At 43.5% G+C, this 20,357-nt stretch overlaps 1 protein-coding gene across 2 annotated transcripts in view; it reads left to right on the top strand.

The window, feature by feature from the left end:
- The window catches only part of prmt3 (protein arginine methyltransferase 3), a 53,505-nt gene extending 36,738 nt beyond the window's left edge, over positions 1–16,767 (top strand). For both annotated transcript variants that reach the window (XM_056383396.1, XM_056383404.1), the window contains 3 exons: positions 6,872–6,922; positions 7,694–7,781; positions 16,488–16,767. In XM_056383396.1, coding sequence (XP_056239371.1) covers positions 6,872–6,922; positions 7,694–7,781; positions 16,488–16,597 — 249 coding nt within the window. In that variant the 3' untranslated portion in view covers positions 16,598–16,767. The remainder of the gene's footprint in view (positions 1–6,871; positions 6,923–7,693; positions 7,782–16,487) is intronic.
- Positions 16,768–20,357: the final 3,590 nt, after the last annotated feature.

Here is a 20,357-nt window from a genome sequence, read left to right as displayed (position 1 = left end):
TTTATGTCATGAAGTTAAAGGGGAAGTGCATTGATTTTACTCATCAGTCTGTTTACAGGTCTTGGAGAGTACTACTGCATATGTGCTTCTTTTTGCTTAATTATATTTAATGGTGCTGGATTTGTTTTAGATTAGTTTTTTCTTTGCAAAGCACATTGGTAACATTGAGACATGCTATGTAAATAATGTTTATTGAAAAAAGTTGTAACAAACCTTTTGTGACCTCAAGACTAGAAATATAAAAAAATCTGTGTGGATTGTGAGTGCAGGAAAAGACGGGGCCTGGCAAATGAAGTTGCCTAACCAGAAGAAAGTTACAGACATAAGGCTATAAAGGTGCACTACGTCAGAGTGGTAAAATTTTCTGATATAACTAGTAACTGATAGTAAGACTAGTGGTAGGGATGATGACTGGACCACTGAGCGAGCCATGGCATTCAGATGAAACTCCATATCAAGCCAGTGGGTTCGGCCACGGCAGCTTAAGTGGTGGGTGTGACACTGGTTCAAGCTGCGGAGTCGCTGCTCTTTGCCTGGCTGAGCGAAGGGATTAAAGCAGCTTAAAGGTGAGTTAGGTTTAAAGGCATCAGGTCAGGATAGAGAATGCTGTTGCCAGTCATGAGGCCCAGCGTTATTAATGACGGTACAGCCAGAGTCCCAGTGCGGAGCCTAGTGATGGTTCAAAACATCATTTAACATGAATGCTGGGCCTCCATAGGAGTTCTCGCCTAACCTTTGGCACATTTAACTGTGCATTGATAACCGTCCGTCATGAGTCCAACAGTGTAATAGAAGTGCAGTGATAAATTGGAACTCTTTTAATTGTCAAGTCCACTTTCTAAATCTCTATAAACAGACTGCTTTGCTTCAGCTTTATCAGGTCCAGGTCAGGAAAAATAAGTGAGTAAGGCTAGAGGCTTATGTTAAGACGCTGGTTTGTGTGGCACACTGTTGGCGAAGCGGTAACCTTACTATCAACCACGCCAGAGACCAGCCAAGGCACTGCTGCCAGGAGGTGAACCCCAGAGACCTGGGCTTTTAGGAGCCAATATCCTGTGGCAAGTAGATGAACTGCAGCTTAACAGACTAAAGCATTTGTGCCATACACAGAGGAATCCACTGCAGGAAAGACATAGACCAGAACAGTGTCTGCTCACACAGCAACAGAAACAGACCAGATGCCACGCAGCCACAAGATATGTTTAATATATTTAACAAGGGGTGAAATTCTTTTCAACTATAAAACTTCCACTCTTTCATTATCACCCTCTCATCCAACAGGAGCCAGATGCATCAATTCCAGACACACTGAGTGTTGTCCAAAGGCACTGTGACAGATGTGGGCAATCACTAAAGGGGATAGTACTTTATAATAGTACAGACATATGAGGGTTGACTCGCTTTTCTCTAATTGTTTATCTGCAGTTCTGTTCTTAAAGGGGAGATTATGGTACTTGTCAAGCGGGGGGTTATTATCATATTTTTGAGTATTGGTTATCATATTATTAAACACTGCCAGAACCTGGTGGTAGAGGAGGAGGAGGAGGAGGAGGCATTCATGTGCATGCATACATGAGAGCACCATCTTAGGAAATGGGTCTTGGAGAAAACAGTGATTAGAAATCAAAGCAAATGAGAAACCAAAGAAACATATACTTGAATATGAACTTACTAAATAAAGCTCATATATACGTACATGTTACATAACCAAACCAAATGTAAAACTAAACAAAATAAGAGCTTTACACCTGACTGGTGAGGGAATGAGTGACGCTCTGTCATACTCCATTGTAGAGATTTGGGAAACAAACACTGGAAGAATGGAGCAGCTGGGGGAAAGGGCGTGAGCCATCAACAACTTTCCAATAACACTTCAGTGCAACAGAAACTGAAACTTTTCCTTGAGTCCAAACAAAAGTAAACAGAAAGTAATCACCTGGACTTTCCAGTAGCAAAGTGCACAGCAGCTGTTGGAGAATCGACCTTGTTTTCTTTATTTTTTTAGTGGCAGTGGATGAAGACTGCACAGAGCATTTATTCTCTGGACTTGCAGCCACAAGCCAGCTTCTTGCAATTGATGATCTTTGTTAAGCTTTATCCACACAAACTAAATCAAAAATGGAGGTTTGGAGGCTCAGGAGGTCGAGCCCCCTAATTTGGTAGGTTGGTGGTTCAATTCCCGGCTACTCCAGTCCTTGGGCAACATACTGAGTTATGAATTGCCCCGGAATGGGTGAATGTGGCTTGTAGTGTAAAGCGCTTTGAGTGGTCAATAAGACTATAAATGTACGGTCTATTTTCCATTACTGAGCAACACTCAAAGCTTTTGTGATGATTTGTCAACTGCGGCAGAGTTTACATTTCCCAAATCTCTGCAACAGAGAGTAAACGTGAGTAAAAATGATCATGACCAGAGGTCATATAATAAGGAAAAATAAGAGCCAGGCTGACAAAAAGTGGAATTTCCCTCTGGTGTGTACATCACCTGATCAAAGCTCAGTGATGCAGCTAACTGCAGTTCGCTTTGCACAGCTCGTCTCTGGGCCTTCCTCTCACTGTTACAGTAAAGTTGTTTGTCTGAGATGCAACATGAGTGAGGAACACCAATGGGAGGTGCGCTGCAGCCAAAGCTGATCCGTGCTGCACCTGACTAGAGAGGCAGCAGTCGGACGAAGAGGCAGGGAGGAGAGACACAGGAGGTGGAGGGGGGGTGAGTAGGGGGAGTCACACCAACCCGTCCACAATGTGGTCGTGCTTGACGCCTCCACGCCTGGATAAACCCCATCAAAAGCGCATTAGCCCTCTCTTCCCCCACCCTCCCTCCCCCTCAGTGCTCCTCCCATTCCCTCCCCTTAACACCCCACCCCACCTCCCTCCGTACGTCCCCCCACTGTTGTATAATAGTATCTGGCCGGCCACGCGGCTCGCTGACACACAGCCAGGCGAAAGGGGAGCGATGATGAATTGCTCCCTGTTGGTGTTATCCATGATGATAATTATTAATTTTCCCACTGCTCTTCCTGGAGAATGGGGGCCGGAGAGCTGCAATGTTGCGGAGCCTCCTCCGTGGGCTGTCAAGAAGCCCACTGTCATCACTTATCACAGACAGAGCCAGGGCCCAAGGCTAAACGCTGATGAAAATGAAAAGCGCTCATTCTGATTTGTCCTGTTTTTGGTGTGTGTGTGTGTGTGTGTGTGTGTGTGTGTGTGTGTGTGTGTGTGTGTGTGTGTGTGTGTGTTGTGTGTGTGTGTGTGTGTGTGTGTGTGTGTGTGTGTGTGTGTGTGTGTGTGTGTGTGTGTGTGTGTGTGTGTCTCTCTCTGTGCTTTAAGTTTCCCTCTCTCTTCCTTGCCCTCTTCTCTCTGTCCGTCGCGCTCACTTCCTTAACCCTCCTTACCATTATTGCCCCCATGTGCTGGGATACAGAGGAATTACTTGTCAGGTACAACATAACAGCAGGGGGTTGTTTCCATTAAAATAATCAAACACAGATTTTGAACATAAATTCAAAAACTTAAATTTTTAATTTAAGTTTCTGATTATTCTAAATTTAAGATCAATATTACAATCAAGACTGTATTAATCAATATTTTTGATATTAACATGAAAGGTCCCATATTAATCCATGTCCTTTTTTTGGTTATAAAGCAGATGTATGTGCTATATAAATACTGAAAGTTTCAAAATGCACACAGCCTGTGTTAAGACACTGAGCCTTAAAACGAGCCGTCAGGACTTCCGTCACTTTGTGATGTCACAACGATCTAGTCACCGCCCTCTGCCGTGCCCCCAGCGTGTCCCACCCCGACCCACCGTCCATTGTTGTTGTGTTGTTTTAACTTAATTAACAACACAACACCAAGCAGTCATTCTGTCATTAAGAGGGCAATCTACAAGACAGAAAAATGTTGGAGGAAAACGCTGCATAATCGTTGGACGTTAGGAAGCCAATATATCATTGCACAGATAGTACAGATAGTAATGGTAGAGAACAGTGGCTATAGTTTGTTTTTCTGAAATTCCCGAGCATTTTAATCTGAATTTGACCAGGCTACGACCCGTTACCTGTGGTCAGCCTATAAGAGGAGAGGCTCATAGACTGAAACACAACACCCTGTTCTTGCTAGTGCTGCAGGGAGAAGCGAGATAGATGTAGAACTATATTGAGATGTTTTTTTGTTTTGTTCGGTCTAAGAAGAACTTTTATCAACCTACTTTCTAGCAAACAGGCGGCGACTCTTTGCTAGAAGTTAGGTAAACAAGCTCTGATGAAGCCACTGTACACATGCTTAACACTCAGTTGGACTGAGTTGGCAACTAGATGGTAAAGAAAGTAGAACATGTAGCAGCTAAAGAGCCAGATGTTTGTCTCAGCAGGTGATGGAGACCAAAACAGAGCTAAAAGAGGATTCATTATTGGACTTAAATTCATTAGTTGGACAGAAACACGACTGAGTAAATGATAATGTTGCTGTATGTGTAAATAGACAACAACATACCTTTTTAACTGTGTTTTAATTCTTATCAAGTGAAGATGAACATAAACAGAAACTCCTTCAGTCTCCATCTGGAGTTTAAGTTTGGATCTAGCTGTACCGTTTTATTGGCTGTTGTAAAAACTATCATTAAGTCCTTTCAAAGGGCCTCAAGAAGTTTGAAAAACTCTCTTCCCCCAGCACAGTTTGAATCAGAAAGTATTAAAAGCCTCTGGTACAGTAGATATCAGGTCATCAAGGTCTTTGTCTATCCGATCACTCACATCTTTTGTGTTTTATGTATGAGGCTATTACATTCCTGTTTTGTTTTTTTTCTTTCAAATGTGATTTTAATGGCGTCGAGCTTCTCCATCGGTTTTGTGTTTGTAAGTTTCACTCTGTGGCCTAAATTTTAATTGCTCATCTCACCGTGGTGTGAAAGTTGCACAAGGCAGAAGTGACAATCAATCTCGCTTATGAGGCGTTGTCATCGGCGAGGAACGATGAGGATGATCTCTGCCTCTCCGGCTGAGAGAGGTGAATCCGCTCTGCCTGATGAGTAATTATGGCTAATTTCCTAATTACCTCAGCACCAAGCGTCTCTGTAGCGTTCATTAAAAGCCATAATTGCATTGGGGTGACATGCTCTTTTATCCTCTTTCGGTTCTTTTCTGGCGGTTTAGCTGTGAGCTAGCGGTGCCGCCCCCGCCTGTCTGAGTCGATAAAGGCTGATTGAAGCCTCTGTGCGGGGAGTGTGTTGAACACGGCTTCTGACGGCATCATGATTACCAAGTCTGCATGTGTGTATCTTTGTGTGTGCACTGTATGTAGCTGCACTATGAAAAAAAAAAAGGGTTTCTTTTATCCAGTTTCACCAGGAAAAATTATTTAAATACAATTTGGAGACTTTTACAGAAGCTGTGAACAGATGGTGCTGATGCTTCTCCAAGTGATACAAACAAATTTAGAAAAAACCTCCTCCCCAGCTTTTATATAATGCTACAGCTCCTTTCCTTCTCCTGTTCCTTGCCTCCCTTTCAACTTTCCCTGTGTCTTCTTTCTGTCTGTTTTCCTGTTTTTTTTTTTTTTTTTACCTCTTCCTTTCCTCTCATCTGCCCTCTCTTTCCCTCTTTCCCTCTCCCGCATTGATTCGGCTCTTCTTTGTCTCGGAGAGCTGGCCTCCAAGTTGTCAGCTGCGTCAGGATTAAAAGCTATTAGTTCTGCATCATTGCCACTACAAGTGCGCTCCTGAGATTGATAGAGTGCCTCTCTTCCTCCAGTGGGGGGAGAAATGGGAGGAAAACAAGCCTGGGGGGTGGTTTTTACCTCACATATCTGACAACGGTCACCTACAGCCACTCTGGCCCTAGACTTCCCCTCGGTTTGTTTTTAGATGTGTGAATTGGTTTTCACTCAAATGTGTTCATAGCTCTGCAAATCCTCACCAGCAGACAGGATATTGTAAAAGAAAGACTACATTTCAGTCAGTTGAATACCCAATGTGAAGGAAAAGGAGTCTGTCATTTCTGGTCACATCGAAGACCTAAAAAAAAAAAAAAAAAAGCCTTGATGAAACCTCAGACTTGGGAGTTTATTCTCTTTTGGTCATATCAACATAACGATGGATTCCCTGAGAGCAGAGATTTGTCAGTTATCTAATATCCTTTCCCCTGTTGGGCATTATTCAGATGAGCCCAAATCCATATTCATTTGGACCAAAACCACATTAGTGTTTATTTTCCTGCTGAGTGTTTTTCACAATGCTGCAACACTGTCACCAAAAATGACCACCTTTGCTAATTTCATGATCCATTCTGGATTTTTTTTTTTTTTTTTTTTTATCGTCAGCAAAATTGCCTCAATGTTGTTGGCGGCTGCCTCATAATTTATTTCTTTTGTCCGGTGACAAGTCTCCCAGATGAGGTGAGAGCGAGCACATGGGACGTGTTGTTGACTCAGCCTAAATGAGAAACCAAGTCGGCTCTGAGATGGAGGAGATGGAAGAAAACACAGTGCAGTTCTCATATGAGTCATATTAATACTCACTGTAACTGTAACAGGGTGGCCCATACAGTTGAGCAGACCACAGATACACACTTAACACACACATAACAATGACGCGTGATGCAGGGCAAACAAGAGTCTGAATTCTTATGCCTCCTCGAAGGTAACACCATAAAGGAGCAGTACCTTAAAGATAAATGTAAATACTTGAACAGTACATTTTCTTTCCAGTTTGGTTTTTACTGCCTTATTCCTGAACACAGCGGCTCATTTTGCCCATTAAAACCCTGAGACTCGTTCTGCCTCCTGCTCGTCAGAGCTGCGGTGTAGTCAAACAAATCCAGGGGTTTATTGTACTGTCACATTCTAACACGCCCCTCATATTTCATTGCAGGCGGTTGTCGGCTACTTTGACATTTTCTTTGACAGAGGCTGCAGCAACAAGGTAAGCAGCAGCGGCAACAGCCAGGCCATTTAACGGAAACTCAATTATGTTCACGCTTTAGCATGTTCCTCCTCCCCGAGGCGTTCGCCGGCAATCGACAGGCAGTCCTAGTCGACTGCTGATATAAGCACTTACCCAGCAGAGCCAGCCAGTCGGAACAGCCAGTGCCAAGCTCTGTGAGCAACACAGTCATGCCTTTTGATTGCACTTCCTATTGTACCTGAGAGTCAGACTGCATGCTACGGACTGGCCAGGAAAGATACCATCTCCGCTGGGAGCTAAGCCAGGAACAACTTAACAGTAAAAACAGTAAAGATATAAGTGTCGTTTATAATACAGACAAAGCTAATAATAATTCCGTCAGATGAAACCATGAATGTAAGATTGTTTCTAAGTCTTTGTGCTCCACCAAGTTTTCCTTGTGTTTTTTTGAGACTTCTACTGAAGTCCTTCCAGGTTTATTCCTCTCAACTTTTAAATGTGTTGTTCTTTTCCATCACTGTTGAGGATGGACTGACGTTAAACAACATGAATGTGACTAGCATGGTTTCCCATAAACTCAAATTAAGCCTCATATAGATTTTCACTGTAACATACCCAGAACTTTTTTTTCCAAGTAGTAAATCAGTTTAAATTGATTATAAACAGATTTTGTTTCCTTAATTATCCAAAAGTTGTTTTTTAGTAGCTGACTAGCAGTGTAGATGGAATCAACAGAACTGGTTTGTGATATTTCTGCTCTTTCTTTCTTTTCACCTACTATCGCATCAGGTGATGTTCTCCACAGGTCCTCAGGTCACAAAGACGCACTGGAAACAGACTGTCTTCCTACTGGACAAGCCTGTTCCTGTCCAAGCAGGTCAGTAACCACACAGATCACCGCACGGCCACGAAACACTTGGAAGCTGTAAGATTTAGCACGACTGTCTACTCTCATGTACATTTTCTCAGGTTGGCATGAGTGGTCAAGTTCAGTTTTGTGCTTCATTTCGATTTGTGTTGCTTTCTCTCGTGATTTGATTTTCCTCCCGAGGATCTCGGTTGTGCGTCGTAGCCCGCTGCAGCAGGTAATCTGTCTGTGGTGGAGATGTAGTCGGGCTGGTTGACACCCGTTATCTGTCACCCACAGAGACAGCGAGAGATCAAAACAAATCACATTCAGCCATCGGCGACGGCATGTAAAACTTCATCTGATAGGCGGTTGCAGGCCTCTGAATCATGACACGTTACAAGAGAAGCACTTTGTAACTGACCAGAGAAATATTTATAGAATCACTGTATCAGCAGATTCCAGTAATATTTAGCTGGTGCAGCTTGCTGTGAGGCGTAGCTGTGAGGATGTTCTCGGGAATATCGTTCCGCAGGTTCAAACTCCAGCAAACATGACGGAGCGTCTCGTATCGCTGTCTGTGCAGTTCACCTCAGAGACGTTGGTCTGCAGTGAAAATGTCATCAACCGACTATCAATGTGTTTTTACTGTAGCGTGTAGATCATACAGCAGTGGCACTGCCAACCAGTAAATCTCATCGTCTCGTCTCGAACCTAAGTGGAACATTTTATACACTTTCACCACATTCCCCCATACACATAGATATAATAAGATAAGATATAACTAAACGTATATCATTTCCAGTTTTGAAGAATCTTTCACACTTAAACATCAGTATGAGAAGCCATTGTTGGTTTGATGAGTTATTTATACTGGTGTTTGTTTGTGGTGATGAGGTGATGTACAATAAAAATGCAATCAAACAGGGTTTGTATCGACATCTGCGAGGGTCTGAGTGGATCCGGCCCAAATACATGACTGCACGCACGAGAACCATATGTGCATCCATGTCTTCACTGAGTTACCTGCATGCTACTTTCACACTGTAATGAGTCCAACACCTATGAATCTCCCATAGAAATATTATGCTCCAAAGACATGACATATGTGAAAATATGAATATCACAACAGCGTTGTTCTGATATTGATATATTTCACTGTTAGCGGTTCTGTTCTGCAGACACGTTGAACTTTATGCCATCTAACTTTTAAAGGAAAGAAACTGAGTCCTCTCACACCTGATAAGTTAATGCAGCTAATAATTAAAAAGCACCTTTTTTTTCGGTTTAATACACTCGGCTAATGTTAGCAAACTTTACATAGATATGACCGTGTAGCCAACATTACTGAGTCCCAAAAGTTAGTGCCTTTTCACCTGAGAGAGCTTTCTGGTCTTCGTCTTCATCTGTTGTCCCAGGAAGGACGTCTCTTAGCCTGGGTCTTTAGATCACCAGATGTTAGAGCTTTCATTAACTAAATACAGGAGTAATCTGTGTATGATGCTGTTGTTATGAATCTTTGATTGTGGCAAACTTATAGTTTTTTGTGTTGGTGGTTTTGAGAATGGTCCTGTATTTATTACCACTGTAAGCTCTGGCCCCCTGTTTGCGTTATCATAATGGGAATCGCAGATGTGTCCGCTGACGTGAGGATGGATGAGCCTCGGGGGCCAGCTGTCCGCTCGCTGACCAGATATCTGATGGAGTCCACTGTAATAAATGACCTGCAGAGGGACGGAAGCGCTTGATGTCCAGCGGCCCTTAGGCGTGCTCAGCCCCCGTTGGCGGCAGCCAGGACGATAAGAACGTCGAAAGCTCTGACGCCGCTCAAACGCTATCGCAGGCTTCGCGCTCCACTGAGTCAGATAAATGCAGCAGAATGTGAGAGCTGAGGGCCACATTATGTTAACAGTGAGCAGAGGTAGGAAACTGCAGAGCCAAACAAAGACAGATTTCATGAGACGATCTGGTGCAGAATTTCACTTTGCTCACACCTGTGTGTGTGTGTGTGTGTGTGTGTGTGTGTGTGTGTGTGTGTGTGTGTGTGTGTGTGTGTGTGTGTGTGTGTGTGTGTGTGTGTGTGTGTATTCACAGACACACATGCGTAGATATACAGGAGATGAAAATGAATCATATGCTTTGATGCTTTGGCCTTCTCACGTCTCAGAGCAGTGGAACCCAGTTGAAAACTTCTAAGGGGTTTTGGACCAGTGTGTTTGTGCTTTTTCTCCGTCATCACCATAACAACGAGGAGGAAATATCTTTTAGAACAATGCTGTTAATCGGAGCAGTGAAGCAATTTTCTCGCAGCTTGTGGTGGTTACTGTTATTTTTTTCCTTTGCCTTGTCACCTGCATGTACTGTATGTACATACACATGCCACAGTGCTAAACCTGGAAAACCCGATTTGCCCCCTTATTCGGTTTTAAGTGTATTTTGTTCTTTTCGGGGGTAAATGTGTAACAGTTTTGTTTTTTTAGTTTTTTATTCAGTGTTCAAGATAAACTGAATGAATACCAGTAAGTTCCCAAAGGATGAATTATAGTTTCCAGCCCCGCTGAACTTTTCTCTGCAGATTGTCATGGCATTTACTGAGCACCTTATGCTTCATGCTCCCATGAAGATGAACCCATTTTGAGCACTCCACCTTAAGGCTAAAAATCCACCGGCTTGCAGAGTTTGTATTTCCTCTCTGTGTTTATATGCGTTTCCTCCCGGTCCTTTGGTTTCCTCTCACACTCAGGTCAGATGAATTGCAAACACTAAATTACTGGTGGGTGCAAATATACGTGTGAAGGGCGATAGTGACAGACTGGTGACTTGTGTAGATGTACTCCACCTCTCGGCCAATGAGTGCTGCCGTAGGTTTGGGTTATGTGGGTACAGGTAATGGATGGATGGATTTTACTTAATCCACAGGAAGATTGGGATAATTTGTCGAGAAGTTTCAACAGCCCCATGAACCCCTACAAAATCATTAGTTTGCAGTTTGTGCTGTGTAATAAACATGGCTGCCTCTAGAGGCCACCAGACTTTAGTTTTAGACGTAACAATTTCTCCTTTCCTCTCTCTCTGTCTTTTTTAACCTTGTGCCTGATTTTACTGTCAGCAGGGAGTATCTGGGCTCTCGGGGGTAACCTGGGAGCATAGTGACATGTGACAGCATTAACCAAGACACACACACACACACACACACACACACACACACACACACACGTTCACAGCCTGAGCTCAGAACCAGCCCGTTCTGATCTAGCTGAGCTTAAACTAACGTGGAGTCGATAAAGCTCCATCAGTCTGGCAGTGTGCTGTGTGTGTGTGAACCGAGCAGTTTGAGCAGAAAAAAAAGTTTAAGGGAAGAAGAAAATAAAGGCAGGGTTGAGAGAGAGTGAGCAGCAAGTTATTGATGTGCTCGCTCTACCCTGGCACCCTGACGGTCCCGAGCCTCCTCCAGGGGCCGTAAACCAGAAATGGAGTTTTTAACAGCATTCACCGGCTGCCTGCTATGCTCCTATGGTGTACTTTACAACACACACTGCTCCTTTACGCACTCAAACTCACAAGAGATGTTGCATACTTCTATACTAAACTTCCCTCTGGCTATTATAAAAAACTTCCTAAAGTCACCTTGAAGATGACAAAACTCTCTCTCTCTCACACACACACACACACACACACACACACGCACGCACATACACGCACGCACGCACACACACACACACCACACACACACACACACACACACACACACACAGCGGCCTCTCCTCCTGGGTGTTGACTGAGAAGCACCTTCAGCTCTGATTGGCTGTAGTGAGGACCAGGCATAAACATCCAGTGGTTTGTTTTAATACAGAGTCTGTCTGTGGTGATTTATTGTGGCAGAGACCGAATCCTATTTGATGTGTTTGTACGAGTGCAGCAGTAATTAACTCTGTGGCTGCGCTTCTGTGGGAGGTGCCGGTGGAAGAGGGAGAATGCACGCAGCCGGCTGGAACAAAACATCCCTGCAAATCCTCCCGCCTGGCAGCGTAATAAATTAAACAGCGAATCATTTGTCATGCTCCGGTGTGTTTGTGTAGCTCCGGTATTGAAGAGGAGGTTCCTTTTTCACAGTTTTACCTACTTAATGTTCGTCGGAGAAAGGAGGTCACACTTTTTTTTCGTCCCTTGGTCGTCGAGGTGAGGCGGTGCCCTGGTTACCTGCGCAGAGGGCCGCTCAGAGCAGCTGAAACATGGGCGTGCGTCCTTGTCGGGGCTTTCATTGGACGGTCAGGTGGTCTTTGTTCCCACCCACTTTCATGACTCACCTCCTCTGTTCCGAGTTGTGTTATACCTTCTTCTTAATCTCGTCTTCCCCCCCCCCCCGCCCTCATCCATCCAGACACAGTTTAAACACCTCTACCCCTCCACGCTTCCCCCCGCTCGTCTGAACTCTGAAGGTCCTTGAGCTGTCCAACAGCAGCGGCCGAGCCAAACTTCAAGTTCTTCAGGGCTATAATTCAAACGACGGCTTGGTTTTTGTGTTTGCGGTGGTGCTGGGGATATACAACCCATCAGCTCTGCTTCTTAGCTCTGCACTGAGCAGGAGAGGCCTGAGAATAGAGGGAGAGCGTCACTGCAGCGTGGAAGTCAGCAGTTCTGTATGAGAGTAGTCCACTGCTGTGGGGTCATTATACAAATTAGTTGTTTTTTTAAACCTTTGGGAATGTGTCCGTATTCACGTTAATTATTAAAAATCTAGTTGAAAATTTGATTATCACAAGTCGCCACTCAGGAGAAATGTTTTTCAACTCCATAGATTCCCCAAGCTTTGCTTTCATAAGGACATAAAGTCCAGGTAAAGATCAGGTCGGACCAGTCCTCTCTGTGGGCATTTTCTGTGAAAACTGAAAATGATGAGTCGTAGTATTGAAGCACTGCAGCTTACTCTACTCTTGCTCTCGCTGTATGGAGCTGCAGACACTGTAGTGAGTGTGAGCCAAGTGGTTAAAATGTAAATGACAACAGTTTAAATGAATCACTAATGCGAGCCGTGTATTTCCAGTGTAATTTCATGGAGAAAGACTGCGCTGGGCTGAGATGGGCTGTTTCTGTGGGCCTGCTTGTGCTTAATGACACTGGCATGTTGATGTACGACACTGTGGTGAAAGCCCGGCTCCGTTCCCCGACTCATTTCCACACATGGTTAACTCTTTCTCCCAGCATCTGAGTGGCCAGTTTACTGAAGGCACCGTGGCCCTCTTCCACGGGGAGGTTGGTCTGACTGATTACAGCCGAGCTGCTGCAGTCGCACCACGACGGAACAGACACTCCGTCGTTGCTTGTATGTTTCAATAGTTTAATCGGAAACATGAGGGAGGAGTTGGAGCATTGGTCGCAGTTTTTTTTTTTCGTCTTTTGTCCCAAACCCCTTTTTCTCTGTCAGTTCTGTTTTAACAAAAGGTTACCAAAGGTCAAGCAATTATTTCTTTGAACTTCATTGGTTTGACTGCAGCCACCCGCTGCCTCCCATGAGCTCTGTTGCTCTAACCAGACTACAGCTAGTGAGGAATTGAGGCTCCTTGTGTCATTTCCTATAAAATGAGTGAAAGCAAAGTTTTTGTTTGTTTTGTTTTCATTGACATTAATGGAAATGTATCTGGAAATTCACAATATTGTGTTATAAATATAATATTATTTTAAATGGATGAAATTGCCATATTTCCCCTTAATCTACACTCAGGAACCCATAATGCCACAGAAATTTCTGCAAATTTAATAAAAATCTAAAACTGAAAGCTTTCATTTACCAAAAACATGTTTTCACTTCCTCACTATCGGATATTGAGTGGAAATTAATGAGTAAAAGTGGCAATTTTATTTATTTAAAACAAGGTAAGCAAAAAGTGAAGGGGTCTGAAGCCACTGTAGATGCTGTTTGGTTTTTTGCGTTGGCTACTTTCGGGAGATCTGCATGAGGTTGAGCGCCACCTGAAATCTGGGAGGAGAGATGCCTGAAGGAAGAGGAACTGAAACTACCAGCTGATCCCAGTGGATTTCTGTTTTTCAGGTTTAGATTGCAGAGATCTGAGTCTTCAGTCAGAATCCTATAAGTCAGATGCAGACAGGCGACACATCACCCTTTACACTGAGATCACCAGTGTTAGCCACACGATAAACACAAACCAGACTTGTGTGTGTTATTGACCTTTTCTGTTGCAGTTGGGTCGTCTTGCCTCCATGGTGTTGACCACTGACTCAGTTCATTAAGTTGGTGATGGAGTGTGGGGACAGAACAGTGTCTTTTTAGTTTTTTGTAAGAGGCGACGTCATTTTTCTGGCTGCGCAACATTTCTGTCCGTTGGCTACAGTAAAAAGCTTCTGGTCAGTGTACACACAGTGTTTTACTAGATATACGAGAGCCACAAATCTCACTGTGGTTTCTGTCATCTGAAGGCGCCAGCATTAATGAAGCACAGCCCAAAGAAAAACTTCCAACGCCCGAGCTTGACCCCCTTCAGTCCTGATTCTGGACATTGGAACTGTTAAGAAACTTAACTTAACTTTCTTTTTAACTTTCTTCTGCTGATCTTGGAAAAAGTCATTAAATCTGTTAAATTAACTGTAACTTTAAATCCATTTCCCACCTCAACTTATTTAATGCAGCAGCAAGGCTCCTCACTAGAGTTAGGAAGGAAGGTCAATTGATATAGTTTAGTACCTTTACTGTAACAACTGAAACAAACAGGCCTTTACCTGCAAGCAGTTCAGCACACAGGAGGTCAGTCGGGGGCGAAGGCGGAGCTAAGATGAAGGTGAGGTCCAGGTAAAGCGGCAGAGATCAGTGAAACCGGAAGCACACTGGGGAAAAAAGCTGGAAGGTTTGACATGCGGTACAAAGACAAACTGGCACTGAGACAGATTAAATCCACAAGGGAGGGGAAGGGTAATGAGGGACAGGTGAAACAAATCAGGGCGGAGCAGGCGGTCACTCAGGCGGGAAACACGCAAGGGCAGGAAGTGAATGATCTGAAATGAGAGGAAGGACGAGTATTACAAATAAAGCAGGAAACAGTGAATGGATAATATGAGACATAGACAAACATGACCTAGGGGGCGGGACGGGTCACATTTACACTGAATAGTGTGTTTCTGATTACCCTGAAGGCCGTGGCTCCTAGTTATATCATAGGGTTTGCTAATTCCTCGAGGTGGATCACAGCCTGAGATCCGTCTTAACAGTCCCGATGTCCAGAACCAGCACTAAAGGGGATCATGCTCATTTTTCTGTTAGGACTGTAGAGTGGTTTACTCAGGCTGGAGAGTGCAGCTGTGCTCTGTTTGTTTGTTGTTTGCTTGTTTGCATGTCTTTGGTTTGGTCACTTGTTGGCTTTAAATGCTGTAAAGGACTTTGTAACATTATGAATTTTGCAGTTTACTATGCTGTTTGTAAAATTTCCACCTATGCTTGTTGGTGAGTCTGGCACCTCACCAACAAGAGCACTTTCTGTTCAGCAGCCAGATGTGAAAATGTACAGATGTTCCTTTAGACTTCAGCTCTTGTTCAGTTGTTATCTTCTGGTTCTTGCGGTTGGAAAAACACCCACAGCGTAAATGCTCCAGCCGTTTCTGCAGTGGAGTGACAGACCCAGAGCCAGCAGCGGACTCCATGACAGTGGCGTTGGCATGGTAACGAGTGAGACGTGACAGCAGCAGTGATGGCGGACACTTCGCTAGAGACAGCGCCACAGTCAGCATTTTCCTCCCTCCTCGTCCTCCTCTAACCTCCAGCGATGAGGAGCGTGTGGCGCTCAGAGAGGGGGAGGTGGAGGAGGTGGAGTGAGGGGGGTGAGAGGATGCTTGTTTGCCATTTGGATAAACATTCGTTTACCTCCAGCAATCAAACGTGAAGTTAATCAGAATGGTTATGCGTCATAATCATCAGCGTCTTCTCCCGGCCTCCCAGTCGCTCGTGCGTCGTACTGTAAACGCGCTTCCTCCTCGCCGCCATCTGGAGGTTTCAGCAGGTCTGCTCATACACATACACACTCACACACAATCCTGCTTATTAACATACATTAAACCACGTCCCCTTTACACACATCATCATTTCTATAAGCGCCAGTGCGTCTCCGCTCATGCTGCAGAGGCCTGAGCTCAGCAGCACTGTGCTGCTGCAGGGCATCGGGAAGATTTCCTTTTATGAGCAGTTATTCATTTCCCTTTCTTTACGAACACGCTGATCGATGTCTGACTCGGTGAAATTGTTTTCTGCCTTTTGATGTTTTTCTGATATAAAGACGGAGAAATTATGGTCTTGGATATCAGGGGGAGTGAATGAAGAGCAGTTTTATTTGCTTAAACTTTCTCTAAGGGGAACAAAAACGAAATCCACCCACTGGGATAAAAGTGAATGGGGAAACGTGAATAAGTTTACATACATGTTTAAATAATTTGTCAGTTCACTGTCGTTTTGTTTTTTTGTTTTTTGACATGTTCTTTCATTACCATAAATGTGTCAACACAATGTACACTCCCGCATTAGCTCTACAAATGTGTATTAATCCGCAGCTGAAGATAGTTCCCGACAAATGCTCTACTTAGTCCTGTTTGAGTTACACTTACTAAAACCTAGTGTCTAGCTGTTTCATGATATCACTGAGGTTTTTCTTAAAATATAAATGACATATTTGTGACCAGTGAAGTGATTGCCGGTCTCCAATGTAAAACAAACTCTCTCTTTGCTGTCTTCATTAGGGGAGGAGCTCCGTGGAAAGATAACGGTGCGTAAAAACAAGAAGGATCCTCGCTCGCTGTTGGTCACCTTTGACCTTCGAGACAGGAAGCAGACTTACAGCCTGCAATAACGTTGGCCATCATGCAGTACCACATTCAGAACATACAGCCCACTTTTTTTTATTGACATGATGTATTCACAAAATGTGGGAGTAAGATTAAATTAAACACTTGATTTTGATGATTGAAATGTTAGAATTGTTTCTGTGCCTTGGAATAAAAAACACAATGTTGAGTGAGATTTCCTGCGTGTGAGCTTCATCTATTAAGAATATGGTAACACAATTAAACTGCAGAAAGCTCTTATTTTGGTGATCTGCAGGTCAAATGAAAAGTAAAGTTTTTACATTTCTAGGTTACATATGATCCTTGTTTCAAGGGCAGTCCACTGACTCTATTTCAGTCTGAAGCAGGTCCCAGCTACACACTGAAATACAGTCAGTCCTGTTGAAACAACAATTAAATGAAACCTATAAGTCTAAAAACGTTTCCTTTTTAAATCCAGTCTTAACCTTTAATGTCTTTAGACCTGAAAAACCGCACTGACAGGAAGTGGTTTAGACCGCTCTCATCATGCACCGATACTCACATGCATCCCTGCCTGATCAAAATGTCCAATAAAAGGAAAAAAACATGAAGAGGAATCGGCTGCCAGCTCTTTGTTAAAGAGATTTTGTACTTTTGCCAAGTATTTCTCTTAATTCTCCTCCTTATTGTCCCACTTTGAGCTGTGTGAGATCTCGCCACGGGCGTCATCCATCTTCCATGAGTTTACTGGGACAGTGCAAAATGAATTTAAGCTTAAAAAAAATGGCTGACTGAAGCCTCTTTACATACTTCATTGAGCAACTCTGCTTACAATTAAAGATTTTTTCCTTCCTTCTCTGCCTGAGATGATGAAGCCTGGACTGTGAGAGAAGTGTCGCCCCCTGTGAGGCAGAGGAGGAGGAGGAAGAGGAGGAGGAGCAGAGAGGAGCTGGCTGCCTGTCTCACACGAGTTGACAGTCACCTCTTCTCATGTATTTCTACTGCCTCTGTTATATCAGTACAGTCCAGTCTGCATATATACAACACAAAATATCATGTATGCTCAAAAGAACAGGCAGGAAAAGATGTGAGCTGTCCTATCGGCTCTTCAACCAAAGTCCAATGAATTTTTCCAAGTTTCATTTTCTACCTGAGATGAATCTACGCAGACATTTCTCTCTGCTGTGCTGTTTGCTAAATAAACAAGCATGATGACATGTTCTGTCACATAACAGAAAACAGTTTTAAAGCTGAAACTGATTTTTTAATTTTGTAGTATTTGATATAAGCTGTCTTTAACTAGATACCTTGATGATGTTATTTGTGTCATGTTTTTGAGGCACGTAGTGAAAGAGTCAATTTTGTGTCTCCGGGCTCATTCAGAAGGAAACATATTGTTATTTATCATATAAAAAGTCAAAAATCTTTGCTGCATTTTGTTTCACTTTACTTATAACCTCCTCAAAAGATTCAAACGCTTATTTTTAGGTTGTTTAGGGTGTTTCTTTGGGGTGGCCCCTTACTGGCCTACACCCTGAACACCTTTAGGAAACCTAATTGCGACCTGAATCAAGAAAAAGGCCAAACACGAATTATAAAGTGAGGCCTCTGTCACCCAGGACTGATGATGATGATGATGATGATGATGATGATGATGATGATGATGATGATGAGGGGAGCCGTGGGCCTCTGGATGACCTCCTCCTCTGAATCACTGCTTTCCAGGCGCCTCAGATGGATGCGGTTTCTTATCAGTCAGGCAACAGTGGGAGTGATCAATTAATTACACGAGCTCCACGTAATTAACGAGCACGAGGAGACACCCAGAAACCCCATCCGCGAGGCGGTTAGTTCAACTCCAAATAAAAACCGGAATTTGAGACAAATGTTTAGTCAAATCAAGCACAGGCGGTCTGTGAAGGTGGTTCTCTAAAGACGAGCCTTTTGCAAAAACGTTTAAAAGCCTTTAAAAAATAATAAAGTGAAGAAACCAATTGAAGCTCTTTCCTGTGGCCTGTGTTTTGCTGCATGTGTGCAAAGCTCTGCAGCTGTTCTGCTGCTTCTCGTGAGAATCAAAACTAGGAGACTTGGCATGACGTGCGTACGTGCGTGCGCGCGTGTGTGCACCTGTGTGTGCGTGTGTAACACTGTCAGTCCGTGTGTTCAGCAGAGTCTGGAAGAGGAGCAGAAATCAATTACAATTATTCTCTGTTGACAATGTAATTAAAGTCAAGGCAGCGGCCGCCTCTGCCTCTTATCTGCAGCGGACGGAGATTTACAAGCGGAGAGAGCGCAGCGCGCATAATGAGTGAGCGGCCCTGTGAGGGACTCAGTGTCCCGGTGTAACCACACTGATGCCAGCAGGGAGACTGCCTCAAACCTGCTCAGCTGTCGTGAAAGTAGCACAGGTTAGACACAGGGCATCCAGCAGGCCACATGATTTCAATGATTCCGTAGAAAGGCGCTAAAGAGGATTAAGAGTTATTGTAGTTTGTTAGTTTATTAAAACACAGGCCTGTGGGGGTTTTCCTTCAGGGTTTGGGTGTGTGCAAATTATGTTAAAATATGATAAAAATATATATATTTTTAAACGATGTAGCTCTTTAATGTTGGGCAGTTCTCTCGCCTTATAGCTAGTAGGCCTTTCACATGACTGAATACATGTAAAATTTGCCTAATGATTTCTATTAAGACGAAAACATCAATTAAATAGGCCAGTGTATTATTAAAAAAATACACATTCTGCCGGGCAATTTTATTATGATAATAATAATTATTATTATTGTATTTTATTTAATAAATTATTATTATTATTATCTGTCCTACAGGCCTATGTCCCGCCTGGCTTTATCGCTTGTCCTCAAACAAGACCTAGCTAAACAACGTGGTTGCTAGGCAACAACGCACACGCCTAACTGGTTAATTTTGTTACCACATTTATAATGGGACTGTCAGGTGTGAGATTAGCGTCCAGTGTAAAACCAGTTGTAGAGAGTCAGTCAGACGAGAGGGCCCGAGCTGTTTCACTTTATCAAGCAAAAACATTTCAATGTTGCCATAAAGTGTCAGAATCAAACATTTTATAGGCAACGAAATCAATTTCCCGCCCCTGTGGTAGCCTAGTATGCGTATGTGTGAGTGTTTATAGACTATAGTCTGTGTGTGCTTGTGTGTGTTTTGACTTCAGCCCTTGAACCGCTCACTGACAGTGTGATGGTCTAATGTTTGGAGGCCTGAAGACACAACTGTTTATAATCAACAAGTTCTCTTTAATTGATGAGACAAACGAGGCCGCGTGTGTCTGTTTAGTATTGGGATAAGTCACTACAGGCAGGTCTTGCGTGTGAATTGCGGGTTTAAAGTGAGACTTGGACAATAGTATGCGCAATGCAGTGTTTCAGATTCTACAGTATGCCACCTTTTTTCCCCCCTCCACTGTCACTGCTTCCAGTCCAGGCTCCAGTGGTTGGCTCCGGTTCCTCCTGACACACGTGATTTCAGAAAAAAAGGCCTCCTTCTTGCGTAAGACCTGAACAAATGAGTAGCCATACAAGGACCTAGCCCCCTTTTCTTTTTTCTTTTTTTCTTTTTTTTTTTAAACTTGATCATCGCTCCTTTCAGTGACGCACAAAGGAACGTATAGATCCTGTAGCGCGCTGTGCGTAAAACCCGCCAAGTGGAAAAACTATTTATAGTTCAGACCATTTTTAGCACCTCGTTTTTAACAATCAATTTTACTTCTACAACTTCCTACAATTAAGTATGCGTCATGGTATGTCTGTGTAGCTTACTATAACCTAATAT

Source organism: Seriola aureovittata, chromosome 1 (assembly GCF_021018895.1).
Source record: "Seriola aureovittata isolate HTS-2021-v1 ecotype China chromosome 1, ASM2101889v1, whole genome shotgun sequence".
Taxonomy (NCBI): domain Eukaryota; kingdom Metazoa; phylum Chordata; class Actinopteri; order Carangiformes; family Carangidae; genus Seriola; species Seriola aureovittata.
The sequence above is the reverse complement of the archived record's forward strand: the minus strand, read 5'-3'. Positions and strand labels throughout refer to the sequence as shown.